Here is a 21,860-nt window from a genome sequence, read left to right on the forward strand (position 1 = left end):
CTGTAAAAGTACATTCATAACTACTACACTGAGCATATACTTTGATTACAGACCCAGCCCCAAGCTAGATGATGTATTTACTATTAATGAGGAATAAATTCTTTGCCCAAAGTAAAAATATATATATATATATGAATTTTAAAAACTAGTTAAAACAAAAAAGTCTTTCTAGTTCTGTCTTGGTCCAAAATAGAGAAGAATAGGGGGATGGAATATCATTTCTGAAATGCTCTCCTAACAAACTCACTTAGAAGGGACTCCACAGCCTTTGGGCCATGGACAACTAGTCCAAAAGCCAGTCCCTGAGTGCTGTGGTGCACGAAAAGACCAAAAAAAAAAAAAAAAAAGGACCTCTCCCACTCCCAACTATCAGAGACAAATCAATAACTGATGAAACCTTCACTGCCATCCATCCAGCACCTAACACACACATACACATTCATGTATACACAAGCTTGAACTGTCCATTCATAAACACAGGGCACTGGCACTGTTATTGCCAAAGGTAAGTTTGAGCCAGAGAAATGTCCTCTTCTCACTCCGCTTTGTGATCCTGGCACTATCTGCTTGGACTGTTTGGGAGAAAAGCACCTAGATTCACCTAAGCGCTTCAAAAGCTTACAGAGGCATGCACCTGACCCCAGACCGATTAAGCCAGAACCTGGGGTGGGGGAACCAGGAGACTAAAGCCAGACATCAATAGTTTTTTAAATTCTTTAGGTGATTCTAACAGACACCAAAAGGTTGAGAACTGGGAGGTATTGAGAATCACTGGTTCAACATGGAACCACCTTGGTCCAGCTCCATTAGCCTACTGTTGATTGCTAACCTGTGACCTTCAAGACTATGAAATGGAACAGTGTGTTTCCTCTCAATCAGTTAAAGAAGTTTAGGATTTCTCAGGAGCACACAGGCAATTCAAAAATTTGTTAGATATAAAACCAAAGATTTACCTTGATTCTTATTTTTCAAAAGCTGGGTGGTTTAAAAAATTGCCTCCCAATAGCAAGCTAACATGTTCTCATCATTTTTTATTTGGGCTTTTGTTACATTTTCGTGCCCCCTCCCACAACAGGTGGTACATAAAGACCCAAAACTCACCTCCAAAAAGATTTCTTCAAATTCCCTGGAAAATATTCCCATCTGGAACTATGAGTATCAGGTTAAATAGAAAGTTGATTACTTATTACTATTTAAATCAGTATACTATAGTTTTATGCATCACACTATAACATTTCTGAGCCCAAGTTACTTATTTTAATTTTGGGAAAAAGAAGATGGAGATTATATTTATCAGTCTGAAATATGAAAAATCTCCAGTCAACTTTTTCTGGATTTAAAAAACTTATTCTTCATCTGTTGTTTCTCCTTTGATTAAATTCTAAGGATGAATTTGCCAGTGATTCTATTTTAGCTCTTCAATAATATTTCATCTGGATGAAGAACAACAGACTAAGTTTAACTTCATCTCCCTTTAACACTTCAAAAGAAGAGGCTCTTAGTGGAAGTCATTTAATAACTCAAATTACAAAATAACTTTATGAGATAAAGAGAGAGGCCCCAAACTTTTTTTTTTTCTAATTTCTGTGACTAATATGGTTTCCTCTCCTCCTTCCTTAAGACTTTTAAGTGAGTCACAGAAACAAGCTAAAGGCTGGAAACAATGTGTCAGCTCTTTAATGAGCTTTAATTGTCACCACAGAAAATTAAGCATAGGCTGAGAGTCAGGATTCAAGGTCAACTATAAACCCCAGACTGGTAATCAGTTCTGATCCCATGATGTTGTGAGAGCTTTAACTTCAGGGTAAAGAGGTTTGAAGAAAACCTGCGTGGAGCACCAAAAGGACTAGAGACAGGATTGTTGGGCCCCAGTTGGGCCCGTTCAGACTATTCTCAGTCATTTCCTACCCTCTGAGTTTGGCGAGGTGGGACTGCAGCCTGCAATACCTGCCTGCTCAAAGTCCTCTCTGGTCCTGGTGGAGGACGTCAACAGAGTGGGGTCGATTTGCAGGCTTTTCCAAGCTTGTCCTTTGGGCACCTTCCAAGGCTATAGAAAACTGACCTTGAAAAAAGGCACTTTATATATAATGAACTGAAGGTGACCAGTGTGCAGAGTGGGGTCGATTTGCAGGCTTTTCCAAGCTTGTCCTTTGGGCACCTTCCAAGGCTATATACAAGAAAGAGAAAACTGACCTTGAAGAAAGGCACTTTATATATAATGAACTGAAGGTGACCAGTGTTAGCTTCTCTGCTTCCAAGCCAGAAGGTACTTGCAGGTGCATTCAAGCAACATATTTTTTCCTGAGTAACATTACAGTCATTCGAAAAAAAAAAAAAATGGGAGGAGAAATAAATGTGGAACTCAGTTGTGCTTGGTGTCTATTTCATGACAGTGCTCGAAGGTCTCCATGGGAAAATCTTGAATAGATGTAATAGTCATACTTTTAAAACTCTCAGAAAGTGCTGGGCCATGACACTGTTGCAGAGCCACATTATTTTCAAATGCACGTTAAATGGCTCCTGAATCCTTTTATTTAAAACCCCCAGATAAAAGGAATAGTTTCTTCTTGAAGAAACCAAGACTACTTCCCCCTTAGAGAATAAGCTGTTAGAGCAGGTAAGACATTAGCAAATAGCCCATCCAAGCTACAAAGAAAAATAATGGTTTTGTTTTGTTAACATGGGGAAGTGCCATTACCTTTAAGGCTTTGTTATAGATTGCTGCAGGATGATTGCTACTGCTGTTAACCAGAGTGTTCTAATTGGATATTAGCTCATTTATGGGGCATAGTTAGGAAGAGTTTTTGCCCAGGTGACTTGTAACAAAATGAAATAAACAGATGTTATGAATCCTGAAATTACCGCCAAGTTTTTATGAGTTGTTAGATGCTGAGATGCTCTGAAAATTCTGCCTAAAATTGCAGCTTAGTTGTGAACAGAGCAATCATATCACTATGCTCCGGCAGACTGTGCCAAATGCTAAGATGTTTTCAAAAACATTTAGTCATCTCCCCAAATATAAAAAAGAGTGAAGAAATGATCCCTCTGGAAGTGAGATGCTCAGAGCTGGGTCACTGGGACCATCTCATTTCCTCTAAAAACGTCCCTCACCTGTCCCTACACCTGCATTGCCCACACAAGAAATCACAGGGCCGTAAGGGTGAGATGATAATAGGGGGTGATTTCAACTTAGGCTGAGTTAGTTTGGGTCCTCCAAGAAACAGACGCCAAGGCAGGATTAGATGAGCAAGAGATTTGAAGGGAGAAATGCCTGTGAAGAATGAAGGGGAGAGGGCCAGAGAAGCCAGGGAGTTGCCAAACCAGTACACAGGTCTGACTTCTGTGAAGAAGGGGAAAGGATAGAAAACACTTTTCTAAACTCCGATGTTTCCCATTTGGTGGGCAGGGGGGGCGCTTATGCGGCGTACCAGCTGCTCTACCTCCCCTCTCAACTTTTCCTGTAGGTTCTACCCAGTGCCACAGTATAGAGAGACTGATGCTATGTCGATCATAGACTCTCTGATACCTTTCCAGGCTGTGCTGTGAACAACAGTGTCTGGGTCTGGTCTAACCCAGAGAGAGGAGATTTAGACAGATCTTTTCTCTCTGTCTCCCCCTCTTGCTCTGTTCTCTCTGTCTCCCCCTCTTTCTGTTCCTCAGTAAGGGCTAATGTGTGGCCCCTGGTCTCCAGGTGCAATTACAGCAGCCCCTTCTAAGGTGGCTGCTTTCCTCTCTGGTTCTGAGATAGCACCTACCAGCATCCTCAGAGGCAACAGGAGGATTCATGTCCATCCCTTGCTCTCAGAGGTAGGAAAAGTCTGGCTAAGGACAGTTCGTCATCCAGCCTTGGGTAACTCACCAAATGTTGAATGGCAGAGCACAAGCAGAGCCACCCCAGAGATCTCAGGACTCCAGGGTTCTCTGCCTGTGGTCATGGTTCTTGGAGGGCAGGAGAAGCTGTGAGTGCCATTCTGGAGGTTGCACAGGAGTCACTGCCCTAGACCCATCCTGCTCTCGGCCTTATTTTTGGTTTGCTGGATGCAAAGAGCACCAGCAGCATCCATACCTCCTGGTTGTGCCTCTGTACTCCACCACCACCCTTCCCCTCTTCACCCCCAGGGATCCCAAGGCTGACAGGTGCCTCTTCACAGAAAGTTCAAGGAGCCCTGCCCCAGCACAGCCCAGTGAGGCCAACCTACTGTCACCTGAGAGAAAATCTCTGCTTCCCTCCAGCCATCTTTAATAAGCTCTAGGGAACTCTTTCAAAGAATCATTGTTCCTCCCAAATGGTTTGCTTTATCTCTGAACATTTCTGCATTTTTGCCTGTGATTATTATCCCTTCCCTGATTGTCCTTTTTTTCCTAGCAAATAAACAAAAGAATGAAGAAATGAATTTCTAGTCACATAGGGACATTGGCAGGCCTATACTGCCATTTATGAAGCTAGCCTTCTGCCCCAAAGGAACACCTGCAAAGGAAAATAAAAATATATTGCAGTAATTAAATTTTTAACACTAAGTATTGTGGAAGAAAAAAATTGCAGAAATAAAAATTTTGGAATCAGCATTTACACTGAGTACAGATATGCATGTATAGATAGGTATTTGCCAAAATACCAACTGGCATTAACTTATGAGCGAGCTTGTTACTTGGAATGGGGGACACATCTCCTCCTAGCAGTGATGTTATAATTGGTGGTTAGGTTCCCAGATAGCCATCATGACTCCATTTCCTGAGCCTGCACTGGTGCCAGCCTGATTCTGGGTCTTGGGACGAGGAATGCAGGAATGGTAGTGTTAGAGACAAGGAAAAACCAAAAGTGCTTCTTCCTTTTCTCACTCACTGAGCCACTCAACACTTCAGACACCGGATGTGTGTGAGGTTTTCCCCATACATCAACCAAGCAATTCTGCAGATTCTCCAGTGGACACCAGCTATGTGTTCTCTAAGTTAACTCAATGGAGATAGCATCAGATCCCACAAGTAAAGGGCTCAGTCCCACAACACTGTCCCCACTTCAGATGCCCGTTGCGCTTCTGTCTGACCAGCTCTAAATCAGTGTTCCCACAACCCCTTTCTAGGGTGTGATGACTCTAGCTAGGATGGCTCACAGAATTCAAGGAAACACTGTACATGCATTTATTGGTTTATTATAAATGATATTGCATAAGATGTAGATGAACAGCCAGATGGAAAAGATGCATAGGGCAAGGTATGTCAGAAGGGACAGGGAGCTTCCATGCCCTTCCCTGGTGTGCCACCCTGCAGGAATCCCCAGAAACCTCCACACGTTCAGCTATCTAGAAGCTCTTCCAAACCTAGTCTCTTTTTTGGATTTTTATGGAGGCTTCATTCCATAGACATGACTGACTACATCACTGGCCATTGGTGATCAACTCAACCTTCAGCCCTTCTACCCTCCCAGGAAGTGAGGGGTGGGGCTGAAAGTCCCAACCCTCTAATCATGCCTTGGTCTTTCTGGTGACCAACCCCCATTGTGAAGCTACCTAGTGGTCCCCAGCCACCAGTCCTCTTATTAGCATACAAAAGACAATCATCACTCTGGATATTCCAAGGATTTTAGGAGCTGTATGTCAGGAAATGGGGGCAAAGACCAAACATAAATTTTACAGTGTCACAGAGAGGAAGAGTTTTCTCTCTTTCCAGAACTCAGAGTCTTCTCAAGGTGACATTTAAAAATATGTATATTTGGGCCGAGCCCGTGGCGCACTCGGGAGAGTGCGGCGCTGGGAGCTTAGCGACGCTCCCGCTGCGGGTTCGGATCCTATATAGGACTGGCCGGTGCGTGTGCTCGCTGGCTGAGCGCTGTGTGGGTGACACCACACCAGGGGTTGCGATCCCCTTAACGGTCACGAAAAAGACAAAAAAAAAAATGTATATTTACTGTATTTTTTTTAGATTAAACAATTTATGTGACGTTCCTAAAAGACTCCTTTTGTTTTCTATTTTGGCATTTAATAGACTTTATTTTTATTTATTTATTTATTTTGAGTAGTTTTAGGTTCACAGCAAAATTGAGTGAAAAGTAGAGAGTTCCCAAATACCTCTTGCCCTCAAAATCCATTTTTCTCATGCTATATGTATTATGTATGTTTCATTTACTCAGACATTCAGGATGACAACAACCTTCTGAAAACTCAGCTTGCCCAGAACTCACAATGTGGGTCCCCACTTCATTTTTGTGAACCTTTTTATTGAGATATTTAATTATTTTATTGAACGAACATTTGTCTGTGGAGATAAAGACCGAGTGAGAACAAGCAAAGGACTTATTCAGAGCTTGTGATAGCAAGGAAGTTGGCCACTGTCACTTGCGTCTTGGCAGAGACTCAAGGGAAGACAGAGAAGTGAGAGAGCTTTACTGTGGAAAAAGGGGAAGGCTTCGGGTTTGATTGGAGGCTGCTGGCATGGGGAAGCTGCAGGTGGGCCTACGAGAAGTGGGGCATCTTATGTTGATTGGTCAGGGGTACACATCTGGCTTTCTCTGGTTGTTCCTAAGTTGGAAACAGGGACAAAAATTAGGGAAGCTGTCGTTATTAATCAAGTCCTGGCTGTTTAGGGATAACTGTTACAGGGGTTATTATTTGGCTTTCTGGACCAGTTGCAAGAAACAGTGGTCTGACTTCCTACAAGTCTGACTTATAGATAGCAGGCTGGCTTGCTACAGAAAATGGATTGGTTTCCTGGGCTGGTTGCTGCAGACTGTGGGTCAGAGTTCTGTTTTTATATATGGTCTGGCCATGATCCGTTTGTATAACATTAACTCAAACAATTTACAACCAGAAAAGTACAAAAAAGCATCAGTGTGCAGCTCAATGAATTATCAAGTATAACAACCACCCAAGGGCCCCCGTTTATTTTTAAATTCTCTACAAGCTTATCTTCAGAAACCAGGTGTCAAGGAAACTTTTGAGGCTCAGCATAGACTTCTGTCTGCTTCTTCAGTCTTCATGTCCCAAGCAGGACTCACCAGCTGCAGGCCTCCTCAGACCATCCAGGCATGATGGACTCAGGCAGTCTTGGGCTGCCCAGTCACGTTCAGTCCCATGACTCACCTTCCTCCACATTCCTGGACCTGGAGGAGCAGCTCAGCAAGCATGCTTTGCAACCTAGTTCCAGTGCTCCCTTGGGCAAGTCATACACTCTCTCGAAACCTGTTTCCTCATCCACAGATTGGAGGTAATGACCATGCCTGCTCTCATGGGCTGCTGCAAGGACGAAGCAAGGCATTGGGCATACAAACCCTTGATACCGAATAAGCATGCAGATGTATATTTATGTATGTATTTCTCCCAGTGCTGTTTAAAAATGACAGCTGAAAATTGCTGAGGATCTACTATGTGCCAGACACTGAGCTTGGTGTTTTGTCTTAAATTTACTAAATTATTACATTTTTCTATTAGAGCATATTAGTCATGCTTTTTTTTTGTCTTTTTCGTGACCGGTAAGGGGATTGCAACCCTTGGCTTGGTGTCACCCACACCGCGCTCAGCCAGTGAGCGCACTGGCCATCCCTATATAGGATCCGAACCCTCAGCGGAAGCGCTGCCGTGCTCCCAAGCGCTGCACTCTCCCGAGTGTCCCACACCGCGCTCAGCCAGTGAGCGCACTGGCCATCCCTATATAGGATCCGAACCCTCAGCAGAAGCGCTGCCGTGCTCCCAAGCGCTGCACTCTCCCGAGTGCGCCACGGGGCCGGCCCTAGTCATGCTTATTTTACAGATAAAGGAACAAAGGCCCAGAGATGTTAAGAAACCTCTCTGTACTTACCTAAATTTGGTGCAAAGATAAAATGAGACAAAAGTAAAGCTCATCCTTAGCACAATCCTTAGCTCATCACAGTCACTCAATAAATGCAACGAATCTTGGATTATCCACTGTAGTAGATAATCCCACTCAATGCCTGTTCTTTTTTTTTCCTTACTAGCAAAATCACTTTATTGTGTGGAGTGGCAAAGTGTCCAGATAAAAGCACTCCCCTCCCTGGCCTCCCTGGGGAGTTCATGTGACCTAGTTCTGACCAACAAGATAAGTGCACATCTCCCAGGCAAGCCTTTTTTGGGGAAATATTACTATTCCAGGAAAAAGGGAGAGCTTCCTCTGGCATATGCCCTCTCCCCTTTGTCTGTTCCCATCATTGCCACCTGGAAAGCAGATGTGATACCACAAGGTATTGCTGCTATCCTGCAAACATGAAGACCAAAGGAACAAGCCCAGGATAGCAAAGCAGACACAAGAGCCCTGACCCCTGATGGCCTTGTAGGGCCATCCCAGCCCCAGACTGCCGACCTCCTAATGGTTCCATCACTGTGGTCAGAATTCCACCACATGCAGCCAAAGATAATCCAAACTAACACAGCCATCATTTGGGATGATCTGAATGTCAGAATGAATGAAATTTCTGAATGAAAATTAAGAATTTGAAGTATTTTCTTAATCTGTCTACTTGTCCTGAGATAACAAGGAAAAAGAACTCCAGAGAATGAAAGATCTGTTCACAATCGTTTCTATAGGAATCACTCTCAACTCTTCTAAGGATTAACATCAAGAATTTTTCGGAGAGTCCAAGTCCCTTCCATGACTCCTAACTGCTAACTTTCCCTTCTTCCCTGTCATGTAATGTCACACAAATCGTGTCAACAGAGCTTCCACAGGTCATCAGCATCATACACTTGGAATCTGAGGACTCAGACACTTGTTCCCAAAGGCTTGGCTCCAGACCAGTCTCACCAGCATGGAACAGAACAATCCTTCTGTCCGACCCGAGGCATCTGCTGTGGCATCTTGGTCAAAGTCCAAAGGCTGTAACTGCATTATGCCTACTCATGAGCTCTCCTAGAGTTCCAGTTAGGTAGTAGCTATTTTCTACCCAGAAAAGATAATGCCCAGCACTGCTCTGCACACCAAAACAATAAGAGGTCCCACCCAAGTGATAAAAGAGCATCTCAGTGTGACACGAGGCTATCCTGAAGTGGGGGCATGAGCCCTACGCTGAACCAGCTAGGACAACTGTCAGCTTGGAAGAATTTAAGTGTACCTAAGGGGTTAAACTCATGCTTTTCTGTGCTATTACAGAGAAATAATATGCATATATTTCCACTTACATTAAATGATTTCTAAAGCGGATGTCACTAGATGAAAAGAGGATTGAACTCCAGCTCCTTCTCTTAACAGCTTTCTATCAAAATATAACCCACGTGAGGATTTCAAAAACTAAATTCCTTCTAATATAAAGTATGCTGTCTTAGAATCACATGGTACATGACTTTTTATATTCCAAGCTATCAATGACCCATAAATGAGGTATTTTGCTTTAAAGGGATGCTCTAAAGGCCAAAAAAAAAAGGTTTAATGTGCAAAACTATTTTGGTAAATGTATGTGAACAAATGGTGAATTAGAGTACATTTGGAAAATATTTGAGATGATCTTCTCGATTAAATAAGAAAAGGCACAAACGCTCAATGCCTAAAATTATGTTGTATGCAGATAAAGACCCACACACACAGTGAAGAGAAAATCTCTAATAATTTATTGACCTTCAGTTTCACATTGTGAAAAAAAAAATAACAGTTTTACGAAACCTCAAAAATGTAGTAGTAGCAAACAAGTACATACGAACATGAACATTTTACTTCTTCAACTTATACAGTTTTGTACGTGAACGACATATTAAATAGTCAAGACAGGGATATTATGCAGCTCTAATCACTTATTCAGACAGGTGTCAAGCCCAGAGAAAAGGGGCTGCACAATTATACCAGAAGTGGAAGGCTGCCCTTTGTTATCCGTTTCTACAGCAACCAGTCCACAAAATAAGAAGAACCTTCTCTGTCTTATGCCAAGGTTTTTTGTGTGTACTATGCTGTGAATTGTATTTGCTTCAAAGTGTGGGACGTTTCACAGGGTGAGAATGGTCAAGTAGTGAGCCCAAATGCCTACATGGATTCAAAGAGTGGGAGTCCAGAAAGTTCCCTGCAGGCTGGGGGCCCACCCTTACCGCAGCTCCCTCTGGCTCACACACAGTAATTAATAGAGGATTCAAGGACAGACCACAACTTTGAAACAGCTGCAGGAAATTCATCCTGCTCTCAGAAGCCAGCGTCTCTGGGCAGATTTGCATCATAAACTATAGAGCTGTAACTGCTACAATATAAGGACACCAACTATGCTGCCAGGGTACAATTAGACATTTGCCTTGCTTAGTCAGACCACAACTTTGAAACAGCTGCAGGAAATTCATCCTGCTCTCAGAAGCCAGCGTCTCTGAGCAGATTTGCATCATAAACTATAGAGCTGTAACTGCTACAATATAAGGACACCAACTATGCTGCCAGGGTACAATTAGACATTTGCCTTGCTTAGAACACATGTAGGAACCGGGGACTGACTGCTGGAAAGTATTGTGATTCTTTTATTCCAACAGCTCATTTATTTTGGTCCAACTATAGCCCACTTACTCATGGCAAGGACGGACATGTACAATTAGTCTAAAGTACTAAGGTAGAGAGAAATGTTAAGGATTTATCTGTCATCAGACAATGCAAACACACTCACGATGTAAAAGGTTATTATCAGCCTTAAATCCTATTTTCTAAAATACAGCAATGTGAGAAACATCAACAAAAGCAGTTTGAGTTGCAAACTTTGGTCTTCCCCAGACACCTCTGAGGAAGCACCTATTTGAGTCTAGCACTAATACCTACCACAGCACGTTTAGTAAACAAGCATTCAAACTAGCAAAGAATGTATTCACAACTGATTCCCAACTATACTGGGAAAAACTCTCGACGGGGGCCACTGCTTACACAATTCTTTGGTGTACTGTGGCCAAATGTGTCAGTTTTGTGCACCAAAGAGTTCTGTTAGAGATTTACCTAAGAGTGAGCACTAAAGTATACATTGTACCAATATAACTACTGTCTTGGGGAACTTCTAGCACTTGCTAAATTGTACAGCAAGAACAGAGAACAACAACGAGTCCAGGTCAAGCAAATTTGGTCAGTGAATTAATTTACAACTGTAATATTTCAGTTGTTCCCATTAACTGTGGTTATGGCAAAGCAATCTCATAGGATAATAAATAGATAAATAAATAAACTTTGGACAATGTCTTTACCTGTGCCCTATATACAGAACTATTCCATAGAATTTTCCAGGATTTCAGGATATTACACAAAGAAAAAAACGATAAAACAATTTGGTCCTTTCCAAATTTCAGCAGCTGAGACTGAATTAAGAGAATCAGATGGGAGGGAGGAAGGCAGAAAAAAGCCTCCCCTCGCCCCATCAGCATGGCCATATACACCATGAAACCCCACTAAAAACTGGTGAGTCTAACGTAAGTGACCTCCATGGTTTCTCTACTTCCAGGATGTAATTTAAGTTTCCGTTTTGTAATTCTTCCCTGTCTTGACAATTAAAAAATCCACCCCTCCCCAACCCACCCTCCAGTTATACTCCAAATTGTAACTCAAAAATTTTCATTTGTGCGCAGCAAAGCACATCTCAACAGCCACAAAATGTGCAAAACATACAACCATTCACACACGTCCACACACGTGAAGACAACCATAATAAGCATTGTTTCAGCATGCAGGCATCCAATAATAAATAGCTAAATCTATAACAAATTCCTTAACAGCCAAGGGAAAGTTTAAAGTCACTTATAAATAGAAAAGAACATCTACCAAATAGCTACCAACAATATCCCCGTTGTTCTGAAACTCTCCTGGGGAGCACAACCCCTTAGAGCTTAAGGGAGAGTCCAGGGGTCCTCATTCTTTGGCCAGCCCAGCCAGCTTCCCTCCTAGACCCACAATTGGGCTGAATCTCCAACAGCAGCTGGTGTGGAAGCTTCAAGCTCGCTCCTCAGAGAGAGGTGACAACCATTTCAAATTTTACACATAAATGGTGGAGCCCATGGAAATCAAATGCTGAATATGGTACAGCAAGGGAAAAGGCCCAGCTTTTCTCTCCCTTTGAGGGGCTGATTAATGCTGACATTAATCCACAATTACAAGACAAGGACTAGACCACAGGTTCGTTCATTCATATTTAAACCATGTGCTACTTGCACAGAAAATCCCACCCCCTTCCTTCTCCCCCTTCCTTCATGTTCAGTTAGAGCATTTACAAGGTGCAGTGGATGTTATTCGAGTCTTGTAGCAACTTCTTTTCCTTTTTTTCTTTCTCTTCATTAAGCTTGCCCTCTTCAAAGTAGAAATCTCGTATTATCTCACTCGGTGACGGAATGAGCTAAAATAGGGAGAAAAAGAAAAAACAAAACAAAAAGGCATCAAGAATTTGTGTAATGCCATATTTATAAGATTTTTGTTAGTAGCCACAAAATTTTTTTAAAAATTAAACTCAGTACAGAGCTAAGCAATGTTGCTTCTAAAGGTCTTACTTACATGTTCAGTAGGAACCGTGCAAAGATATTTAAAGTACTGGTCTTAAACACATACACATGCATCCATGCAGATGGTTGGCCTGACAAAAACAATGGTGTCCAAAGAAGGACCTCCACTTCTTTCTTAAGCATATATATGTCCAAATTCAAACCTATACATCTAGGTGCTGTGATGAGTTGCCATCTTCTGCTCTCAACATTCATAAAATTCCTTTCTGTGGTTAAACAGGGCCACTGTAAAGTGATCACTAGGGAGTCAAAAGGAGGTTCCTGTGCAAACCCCTCCTTGGTCCACTGACCATAAAAGATTCTAAATTAAATTTATTCACACATAGAAGGCAGACATATTAATCCTCTTATTTAAATGCATCTCTGCTATTCATTATGGCAAAAGTCAGTCTCGCTTCCTTTCACATGCCAACATACAAGGCCTTAACAGCCCAAAGCTGGAATTTGTTCTCAAAGTTCCTTAGTCCACACTTAGGAGATGACAGCTATGGTATGCCAGTGCTATTATCTACAGAATCTACCAACACCAAGTGTGAACATAAATACAAGTTCAAAGTGCCATAACCACACAGCCTGCACACTTCACAGAAGCTGGCATTTCCCTGCACTACTCGCCCTTCCCATTTACTTACTTCCGACTTCGTGTAGGGTAATTTTGCAGAGGGCTTTTGTCTTCAAAACACTCACCCTATCTGTTCACGGATAGCCAGCCCTAGTGCAGGAATCTGTATCCCTATTGCTTTAAGTATAGACAAAGGGTATTCTGGAGGGGCCACTCTTGCATTGAATTCTCACTTTGCCACTGCGTGTTCAGAAGTCTGATTTCATCTGTTTCTTTTGGCTGTTTAGTAACAGTGATTCAAGCCTTCAAGGCATTCCTTAGATGATGGTGTCATCCCCCACCCCCACCTCCTGGTAACCTATATATCAACATGAGGCCAAAAGACTGTTCCTTGTAATAATATAAAATTTCAAGACACTGCATACTCAAATAGGAAAAAATAAAAAATAAATAAATTTTAAAAATGAACACACACACACATTCCCAAAAAATATCTAAAAGAGAAAAAAACAAAGCAAATGAAAATCCAAAGCACTGTCAGGTTGGGGCCACACAGCACCATGAAAATAGAGGATAATCAAAGTAATTTCCTTTTCGTCCCTCCCACCCACTGACAGAGCAGCAGGAGACAGTTAAAATCTCCTTGGTGGATGAGCTTTTAAGACCTAGGGAAACTTTCTGTTAACACGGTATTAATTCAGTTAGCACCTACATTTAGAGAGCAGAGGAATGTCTCAGGAGGTTTTCACAGTTTGGGGTAGATACCTACCCAGCACCTCTTTAAGATATTCCATCCAGCTTAAATGTTTTAACATTACTTTGTGTGTAGTAAACTTTAGAAATTTAACCCAACATTCTCCCAGTCGGAAACTGAGAGTGGCTTTGATCAAGCATGTACGCCGCCCTTTAAGAGCAGCAAACCCAGCCCTGTCAAATTTCGTTTTTATGTGCTTGACTCCCTAGCTGGTAGCACCAAGGGTGAAGGGGATGTTGTTTCACATATAACCTAACACTTTATTTGCTCTGGTTCCCAGAGATCGGAAGTGTGTGATTAGGTTCAAATAGCCAGGATGGGGTGAATTCAAGTGTTTGCCAACATACTCACTCTGGGCCGAAAAAGGAGGAACCAAACATGAACTGTGTAAAGATGACAATCAGATAAAACTCAAAGAAACCTCATTCTCCCACAACGCATAAAGCTAATTCCACTGCTATATCTCAGAGCAAGTTAAAGTCTGCATTAAAGGGAGGAAAGAAAACCAAGAGTATTAAATACGTAATGTACGCCAGGCTAGGTATCTTTGCCTTTAATTATCAATTCACCCAAATCTGAATTGGGGCAGATCTTAGGGAAATTACAGTTCAAACCACTCATCTGACAGAGAAGCAACTGGCAGTCCAGAAAGGTCTAGAACTTAAAAGTGGGACCAGAACACATATGTGGTCTCTCTCTTTTTTCTGCCTCAATTTCCTTACCTTGTTCCAAAGGATGTCAACCAGTCTACCCATTACCATTTTTGATGTACCACCACCACACTGGCAATTTTTATGTCTCTTCTGTGCAAACAGTTCTAGACTAATACCCAACTAAATATGCTGTTAACTGATGCTTTTGCCTAGGAGGTTCTTTAAACCTGCTTTAGGAGTTGAGTCATGCATGCATATCACAAATGAAATAACCACTTTCAGAGCATTTGTTTATTCAGGATTACTGAGATGCCAGCAAGGCAGCAAAAACCAGTTTGGTGTGAGACGCTGTTAGCCCAGTCAATCCCCAGAGGAGGTTTCTGACTATTCCTGCTCCTTTGAAGGAGTTTCATTCCTAGGAAACCTAACATCACTAAGAACTCTGCTAACAGTAATTGGCTGGAGGAGATAATTGAAGTGAAAAAAATAGAAAGATGTGAACATGAAACCAATTTTTTAAAAATGAGCTGTAAGAGACAGGGAAAGAAAAGACAAATGAGATGAAACCCCTCTTTGCTTAGCTTACAACTACTCTTAGATTGCCCCTTATCCCTTTGAAGTCCCCTTCAAAGGTGTGAGACATACTAGGAAAAATAGAGCCAAAAGTTTCCAAGTAATGAGTTAGTTTTCACTGTAGTTCCTCCAAAGCACAGTTAGTTTCTTCTCTTATTATTAGTAATAAGCCCATGAATCACCCAAACAAATCAACATTCCGTATGCTCTGTGCTATGCTTACATATGTTTAAGTGATTCCTGAGGCCAATCCTAGGAATGCTTAACAGCACCAAAGTGGCCATGAGCTTTGCGAACACTGAACTGTGCAGCCTATTAATTATTTGAGCCAAAAGTATTATATACTCTTAAGTACAAAAGACAACATTATGTACTCAGATACATGACACAGAAACACAACTTTTGTTAGCCTTGACAATAGGGGTAACTGACTAACTCTGAAAGGCTGCAGTTAGGGCAGTTTAGATGGCTCAGTGTACACACACATCAAACAAATTTATACAAGGTAGATGCAACCTTTTACGAGGATGGACCTAGATTCTCCTCTAGAGTTAATAATTGCCCTAAAGAGGGCTATTATTTTTGGAGGAAAAACATTTCAAATAAGCTAATAAATAATTCTGGAGAGAATAAACTAGAAATGAATTTAAGCACTGAATTTTTTAAACCCTACTTCATTTCACAAAGAGTTTGAGGAAACTAAATTTGAGTATCAATGAAGTAACTCCTGGGATGATACCAACAGGAAGCTCAAGTTCGTGAAGTGGCAGTTCAGCCTGAAGCTTATGCTCTCGAGCCAGACTGCCTGGGTTGACTCCTGACCAACTCTATACTTACTCTGTGTACAACTAACTCTACTAAGGCTCTGTGGCCTTGGACAACTTACTTTTTATCCTCTGCATGCATCAGGTTTTTTCATCTGTGAAATAAGACTAATAATATTATCCCACAGGGTTGCTGTGAGGTTCAAATGAGATGATTCATAAAAACTTAGGCACTGCTGCAGGCACACAGGGAGGGTCAACAAACACGGGCTGGGACGATTAACCGAGGTCAAGGGTTCTCCACCTGGCTGTGTAGAGTCCTTGGAAAACTTTCTAAAACTACTGATGTTTGGGCCCCATCCCAGACCAAATGAAACAAAGTCTCTGGGTTGGGAAGTTTTTGAAAAGCTTTTCAGGAGATTCTGAGGCTCAGAAAAGGCTGAGAACCACTGGCTTATGTGATGGGAGGGTTGCGGCTGTGGTCAACACAAGTGTTTAAGTTCTGGGAGTGCAAAGACTCTTATTTTTATAGTTTTTGTAGTACTTCTGTAGTACAGGATCTATGAATCATACCTTTCTCCACAAAGTGAAGTTACACAACTAGCTAAATTATATGCATACTTCCATCTACAGCTAAACTGACCTCTTACCTCATGCTCACTTTCTGTAGGATGTACTACATTTAAGAAGGCAGGTGTTTCCAGGTGCTGACAAATGCGGTAGGAATCAGCGAGTATGGGACTGTGGTTATGCTGCTCCACACATCTAATGTTGGATCGTAGCAGTCCAAAGTCTTGCACCGCTGAATGCCAAAGTATCCTCCAACCACATAGAGTTTGTTTCCGGAGGCCACAGCATGGCAGCTCATGCGCTTTGCGGTCACGTCTCCCACCTTGGTCCACTGGTAAGTCTCACTGTTGAATTTATAAGCAGAGCAGGCGGAGAACTCTGTATCTCCCCCCATAATAAAAATCTGGTTCCCCAGCACAGCTGCAGCTGTGTAACGCCAGGGCTGGGGACAGGTGGCTGGTACTGTCCACCTGTTTTCACACTGATCATAACACTGAACCTTGGGGAGCTTGTCATGACTGACACTGGTACCTCCGAAAGCAAACAACTTGAGTTTGGCACTCACTACTGCGGCGTTGCTAACACCTTCTCGCAGTGGGGCCACCATGGTCCATTTGTTGGTTGTGGGGTCATAATGTTCTACTTGCTTTAGGGAAACTGAGGGAGAGGCCGGGAGGCAGCCGGTTGCAGCTGTGTGCCCCCCGACCACATACAGGCAGTGCTTCAGTTCAGCAGAGCCATGGCCAAACCTGGCCACCAGCATGGGGGCAGCTTTGGACCACTCCTCATGCAGGGTATCATAAACCCAGACATCTTTTGAGACTCCATTTTCAGACCCCCGTCCCCCAGTAATGTACACTTTGCAGCCTATCGCACATGCACTGAACTCTTTTCTTGGGCTAGGGATGTCAGCCTTGGGAATGATCTCTTTGGCCTTCTGGTCTACCAGATACAGTTTGTCACACATGAAAGTCTGTCCCCCCAGGAGGAAGAGGGCATGGCCAGTTTTCCGGGGTCGGGCACAGAGGCTGGTTACCACACCATCATTCTGCAGGATTTTCAGTTTGCATCTGATGGCCTCTTCCACGATCTCTTTGCTCTTTCTCTGCTTGGTGATGAGTTCCTCCATGGCCACATTCTCCATGAGATAGATGGCTGGCAACAGTGCCAGCCTGACTGTCTGCAACAGTTCTGGGAGGTAGCAATAGCGCTTCTTCAGGTCGTAGCTGATCCAGTTAATTGCAGACTCATACACAAGTCTTTCATCTTCTGTCTCCAGCTCTTCACTGGACAAGAGCTGCACTACCATGTCCTGGGGCAGCTGGAGGAAATCTTCATTCTTCCTGATGGTTTGGAAGTTGCTGAGACACATTCTCCAGGAGAGTTCATACAGCTTGGTGCACTGGTGGGCATCGGACAGCAGCAGCATTCCCAGGCAGTTGGTAGGATGCAGATTCTTTTCCAGGAACTCTGCACACGCATCCCGGATGTCTTGAAACTCTAGCATGTCACCAGCTTCCAGGAGCGATTCTGCATTTTCTTCATTGATGATGACCCGGGAGGAGTATGCATAGTCAAGAAGCAGCTCCAAGACTTCTGGATGGATGGAATTGTCAAAGTTGACTTCACTGTCCTGGCTCTCTTTCAGACCACCACTGAACATGGCCTCAAAGTAGCGGCTGCACGCAGCCAGCACTGCCCGGTGGCAAGGGAAGGTTCTATTTCCAGCATGGAGAAGGACGTCGGTGAAGAGACGCTGCTGGCGTAAAAGGTTCAAGTGAGTGAGGACGCTGTCAGCGTAGGAGGACTTGTGAAACAGATAGATGTTAATGGAGCCGCTGCTGGCCCGGGACTTGCGGTTCTCATGCACGCTGACTGACATTTTGTTTCCACTCCTAAAAAAACAAAACAAAACCTTTGAACATGCTCCGATGTTCAGAACAGCAGAACAAAAGCAACAATTGTTTTGGACAAAGAAAACGAAACACTTTGTTATAGCCCTCCTGCCTACTGTTCTGAATAGTGCTTGGCCATTCCAGTACAAGGTCAGAGACAACCACCTGGAAGGAAAGACATTCACTGTAATACTGTGGAGCTATTTGAACCATATACTATTTAAAAAAAAAAAAATCACTGTTTAAAAGCTGGTTCATCTTGGAGAACCTGATTGCCAACTTTCAGCACACTGAAGTCTTTGAGCATGTAAGTCAGCAAAAGCCAACAGGAGCAAGGTCTCAAGCTCCCTGTCCTAGTCCGGCTGATTCACTGCAGGCCGCTTAAAATGCCAGGCTTCCTACTCTCGTAACGCCAGGATGGGTACCATCTTTAATACCCTATGCAACATAAAGCTACATGTAAAACAAGCACCTACTAATTAATTCCATTAAGAATTCCTTTGCTAAGATCCAATCTCCTTGCATATATAGTAAATGGGAAATGGAAGCCAACTTCTGCAATGATTACAACTTTATTTAAGTGTTACAGATAATTTCTAACCAGACAGCTCTACCACTACAGGGTTCTAAAAGCACCCCAATATAAACATTACCATGTACTGACCAGCAAGCTTTAGTGAAAGCACAGAATGGATTCTGGCCACAATTACCACCCATCTTTCTTGTCCTGGACAGCTTCCAAAATGAGGATTTGGCACATAAAAGAAGAATATTTTGAGTAACACTCTTGAGTGCTGTTTTCCTTTTCTTCCTGCTTTTTACCAGTTCTTGGAAAACCACTTGCAAGAACAAAGGATCCATCCACCCCTGTCTTTTGATTCAATAGTGCATCACTGGCACATTCTTGTGTACCTGTAAATACTGGCACCTGCATATAGGAAGTTCAAAAATGCAAATATTGCTTTATTTAAATAAAAAAATACACACAAGTGTGTGTATGTGTATTTGCCAGCCATTGTTAATTTAGTACTACTCTAGAATTTATGTGCTAACTAAAGGGCTTTTCTTAGTATCTAAATTAAAACTATAGCATAATCTAATGCTAATTTTTTTTTTTTTTTTTGGCTTTCTTCAGTAAGAAAACTGTAGGGAAAAGACATAGGAAATGCCTACCATCCATCTTCAAAAACTGAATCACATGTCCCCCCACCCCCACTTTTTTTCACACTACCCCTCTGTTACTTCAAAGGAGTAAAGCCCTTAAGAACTTGCCTGTCCAAGGATGCCTAAGGGAAACTTTTTATCACCAGAGGGTAAACTATATGGCTGGTTACAGTATCTGTTCCAAACACAGAACAGCCAGTCTTTACAGCACAGCTGAAACAGTCTCGTTTCCTTCAACAATTCAGACTATTTATTGTTTAATTTATATTCCAGGAATTATTAATAAATGCAAATGAACAATGTAGCACAGATACATTGGCTAGAATTGTCCATTCAAGTGCTAAACTGCACTTGGACAACCAGCTATGAGAAAGCACAAAACTGCACAGAAAACAAAGGCAGGTGTGTAACACATGCCTTTGACACACAAGCCACATACCATTAGGTGATGCAACTTGTTTTCCTTTATTTTTGGAATGTAACTCTTTGTTATGAGTAAACACGGCTTAGTGGAAGAAAGTAAGCAACCAAGTCCTAGAGCCCCAGCATTAGGAAGACTTTACAAAGCACTCCACAGTGACTTGGGATATGAAAAATGGTGAGGAGCCAATCATCACTCCCACCTCAAGTTAAGTCTCCACTGTATGGTCCATGTGAACCATGCCCAGTACTCTGGAGAAGGACTGATACGGACCTACGTGAACAAACGCATCAGGTTTCCAAAGTGTTCAAACATGTATTACATCTTTGAGGTTCCACCACCATGGTTGTCATTTGAATTAGCACATTCAATCTGAAGTATTTGAGGACGATTAAACCTAAACCTCAAATGACTGTCTAAATACTCCCATGAGGCTGCCTCCTCTCAGGCTAAGAGAGAATGCAGCTCTGAAGAATGAGGCTCCCTGCAACTAGGTGCACAAGCACCAATGTGCTTGCACATTGAACTGGTATCATGCTGGGCCCAGAACACGTTTCCCTGAACATTAGATTCTGGCCAGAGTGAAACAACATTCACAACCAGGCTCACACTTTAGAAAACAAGTTTGTTTGGAAGACTTTAGAATATAAGACCTACGTCTCTTGCATCCTGTGTTTATGCTCCTGTATTTTCCAGGTTGGCCCATAAAGCCATAAGGAAGAGTCTAGCCTGTCATCTTGGATACCATCCAGATTTTGAAAAAGCATGTCACAGTCAAAATCTAACATTCTGGCAGCAACGTTCGATTAAAATAAAAGGTAAACTTAAAGACCCAAGGGAAATAACTCACTTTCTGGTTTAAAACTATGCAAACATCAAAATATCAGCAGAGACCATTTATACAGTCACTAAACACACCTCAAATGTAAAATGAATCATTCTTCTGGCATTTTTTAAGCCCCCAGAGAAGTAATATTTGCATGTTAAGTAAGTGGCAAGAAAATGCACACATATACTTAACCTACATCTAGGAAGAGGGAGAAAAGGGCTGCTATTACTCTGAATATCAAAAGGGCTTCCAGGTCCAGTAACTTCAGTTCACTCAATGCTCCTTACACAGGCTCTCTGCCCCCAATACTAGCACCCCATCACATCTCTCCAGGTTTTGAACCTGATCTCAATCCAAAGGAGCAACTAGGCAGATTTTCTTTGGCATTTCATTATTGACAACAATGGAACAACATTATAAAGATCTTGCTAACAAAAATAGCTTTTGCCGTATAGTTCTCATTAACAGTTGCAACGCTATTTAACACGCTGGCCAAGCCTATGAGGGCGACAGCAAATTGCATGTTGAACAAGTTCAATGTTTCCTCTTCACCCCGCCCACCAATTCCTATCCTTTGAAAACACTAATGTTACACTAATGGCCAAATTCTTTCCTGAGAAGAAACTAGTTTTTCGGAAACCAGTTTTCATTCATTCCTTACAGACATCTCGCTGCAGTAAACGTGCCCGCACCAGAGGTATCTCTACGCATGGTCCCAACCCTCCACCAAGCCGGCGAGGGTGCAACGTGGGCCAGCGACCCCGCGCTCGGACCTGGAGGCTGCGGGGAGCAAGGCGGCGGACGTCCACCCCCAAGGAAGCGCCGCTTTCCGCGGAGGAGGGAGGCTGATCGTACCCCTGGCTGGGCTTCTCGCTCCCCCTGCGGCTCGCCCGGGCGTTGCGCCGCGGAGGGGAGGCCGGTTGCTCCTCCCGCGATGCCAGCCCCCTGCTTGCTGTGGGACAGCAGCGGCGGGCACCGAGGTCTCTGCAGCAAGAACAGCTCCCCACGACCTAAGTCGGAGCCCCCGGCTGCCGGCGCACGCTCACCCCTCGCGAACACACCCCCGCAGCAGCCCAGGCAGCCCCAGAGACCCGCGGCGCCCGCAACAGGTCCGGGGCAGTGGGGAAACTTACAGAAGTGGCGACTGGCCTCGGCGCACAACCGGCTGGGTTCCTGCCTCGGTCACGGGCGGGGAGGCGGCGGAGCAGACGTCTTAGTCCCGGAAAGCGGCGGCG

The 21,860-nt window shown here is 43.2% G+C and overlaps 1 protein-coding gene and 1 long non-coding RNA gene across 2 annotated transcripts; one reads left to right on the forward strand and one right to left on the reverse strand.

The window, feature by feature from the left end:
* The first annotated feature begins 9,533 nt into the window (after positions 1–9,533).
* Positions 9,534–11,115, forward strand: LOC103608571. The gene is made up of 2 exons (XR_552074.1): positions 9,534–10,210; positions 10,370–11,115. It is a non-coding gene; the product is annotated as an uncharacterized LOC103608571 (long non-coding RNA).
* On the reverse strand, positions 10,904–21,860 carry ENC1 (ectodermal-neural cortex 1 (with BTB domain)). Its single transcript, XM_008592991.1, has 3 exons — positions 21,759–21,860; positions 16,397–18,211; positions 10,904–12,277 (listed from the first exon to the last, which is right to left on the reverse strand). Exon 2 carries the CDS (start codon positions 18,196–18,198, stop codon positions 16,429–16,431), a length of 1,770 nt encoding a protein of 589 aa, XP_008591213.1. The 5' UTR covers positions 18,199–18,211; positions 21,759–21,860; the 3' UTR covers positions 10,904–12,277; positions 16,397–16,428.

Source organism: Galeopterus variegatus, unplaced genomic scaffold, assembly GCF_000696425.1.
Source record: "Galeopterus variegatus unplaced genomic scaffold, G_variegatus-3.0.2 Scaffold8574, whole genome shotgun sequence".
NCBI classification, from domain to species: Eukaryota; Metazoa; Chordata; class Mammalia; order Dermoptera; family Cynocephalidae; genus Galeopterus; species Galeopterus variegatus.

Bases quoted from the DNA above. Each gene is read 5' to 3' on its own strand.
- ENC1 (XM_008592991.1), bottom strand. From the start codon at position 18,198: ATGTCAGTCAGCGTGCATGAGAACCGCAAGTCCCGGGCCAGCAGCGGC.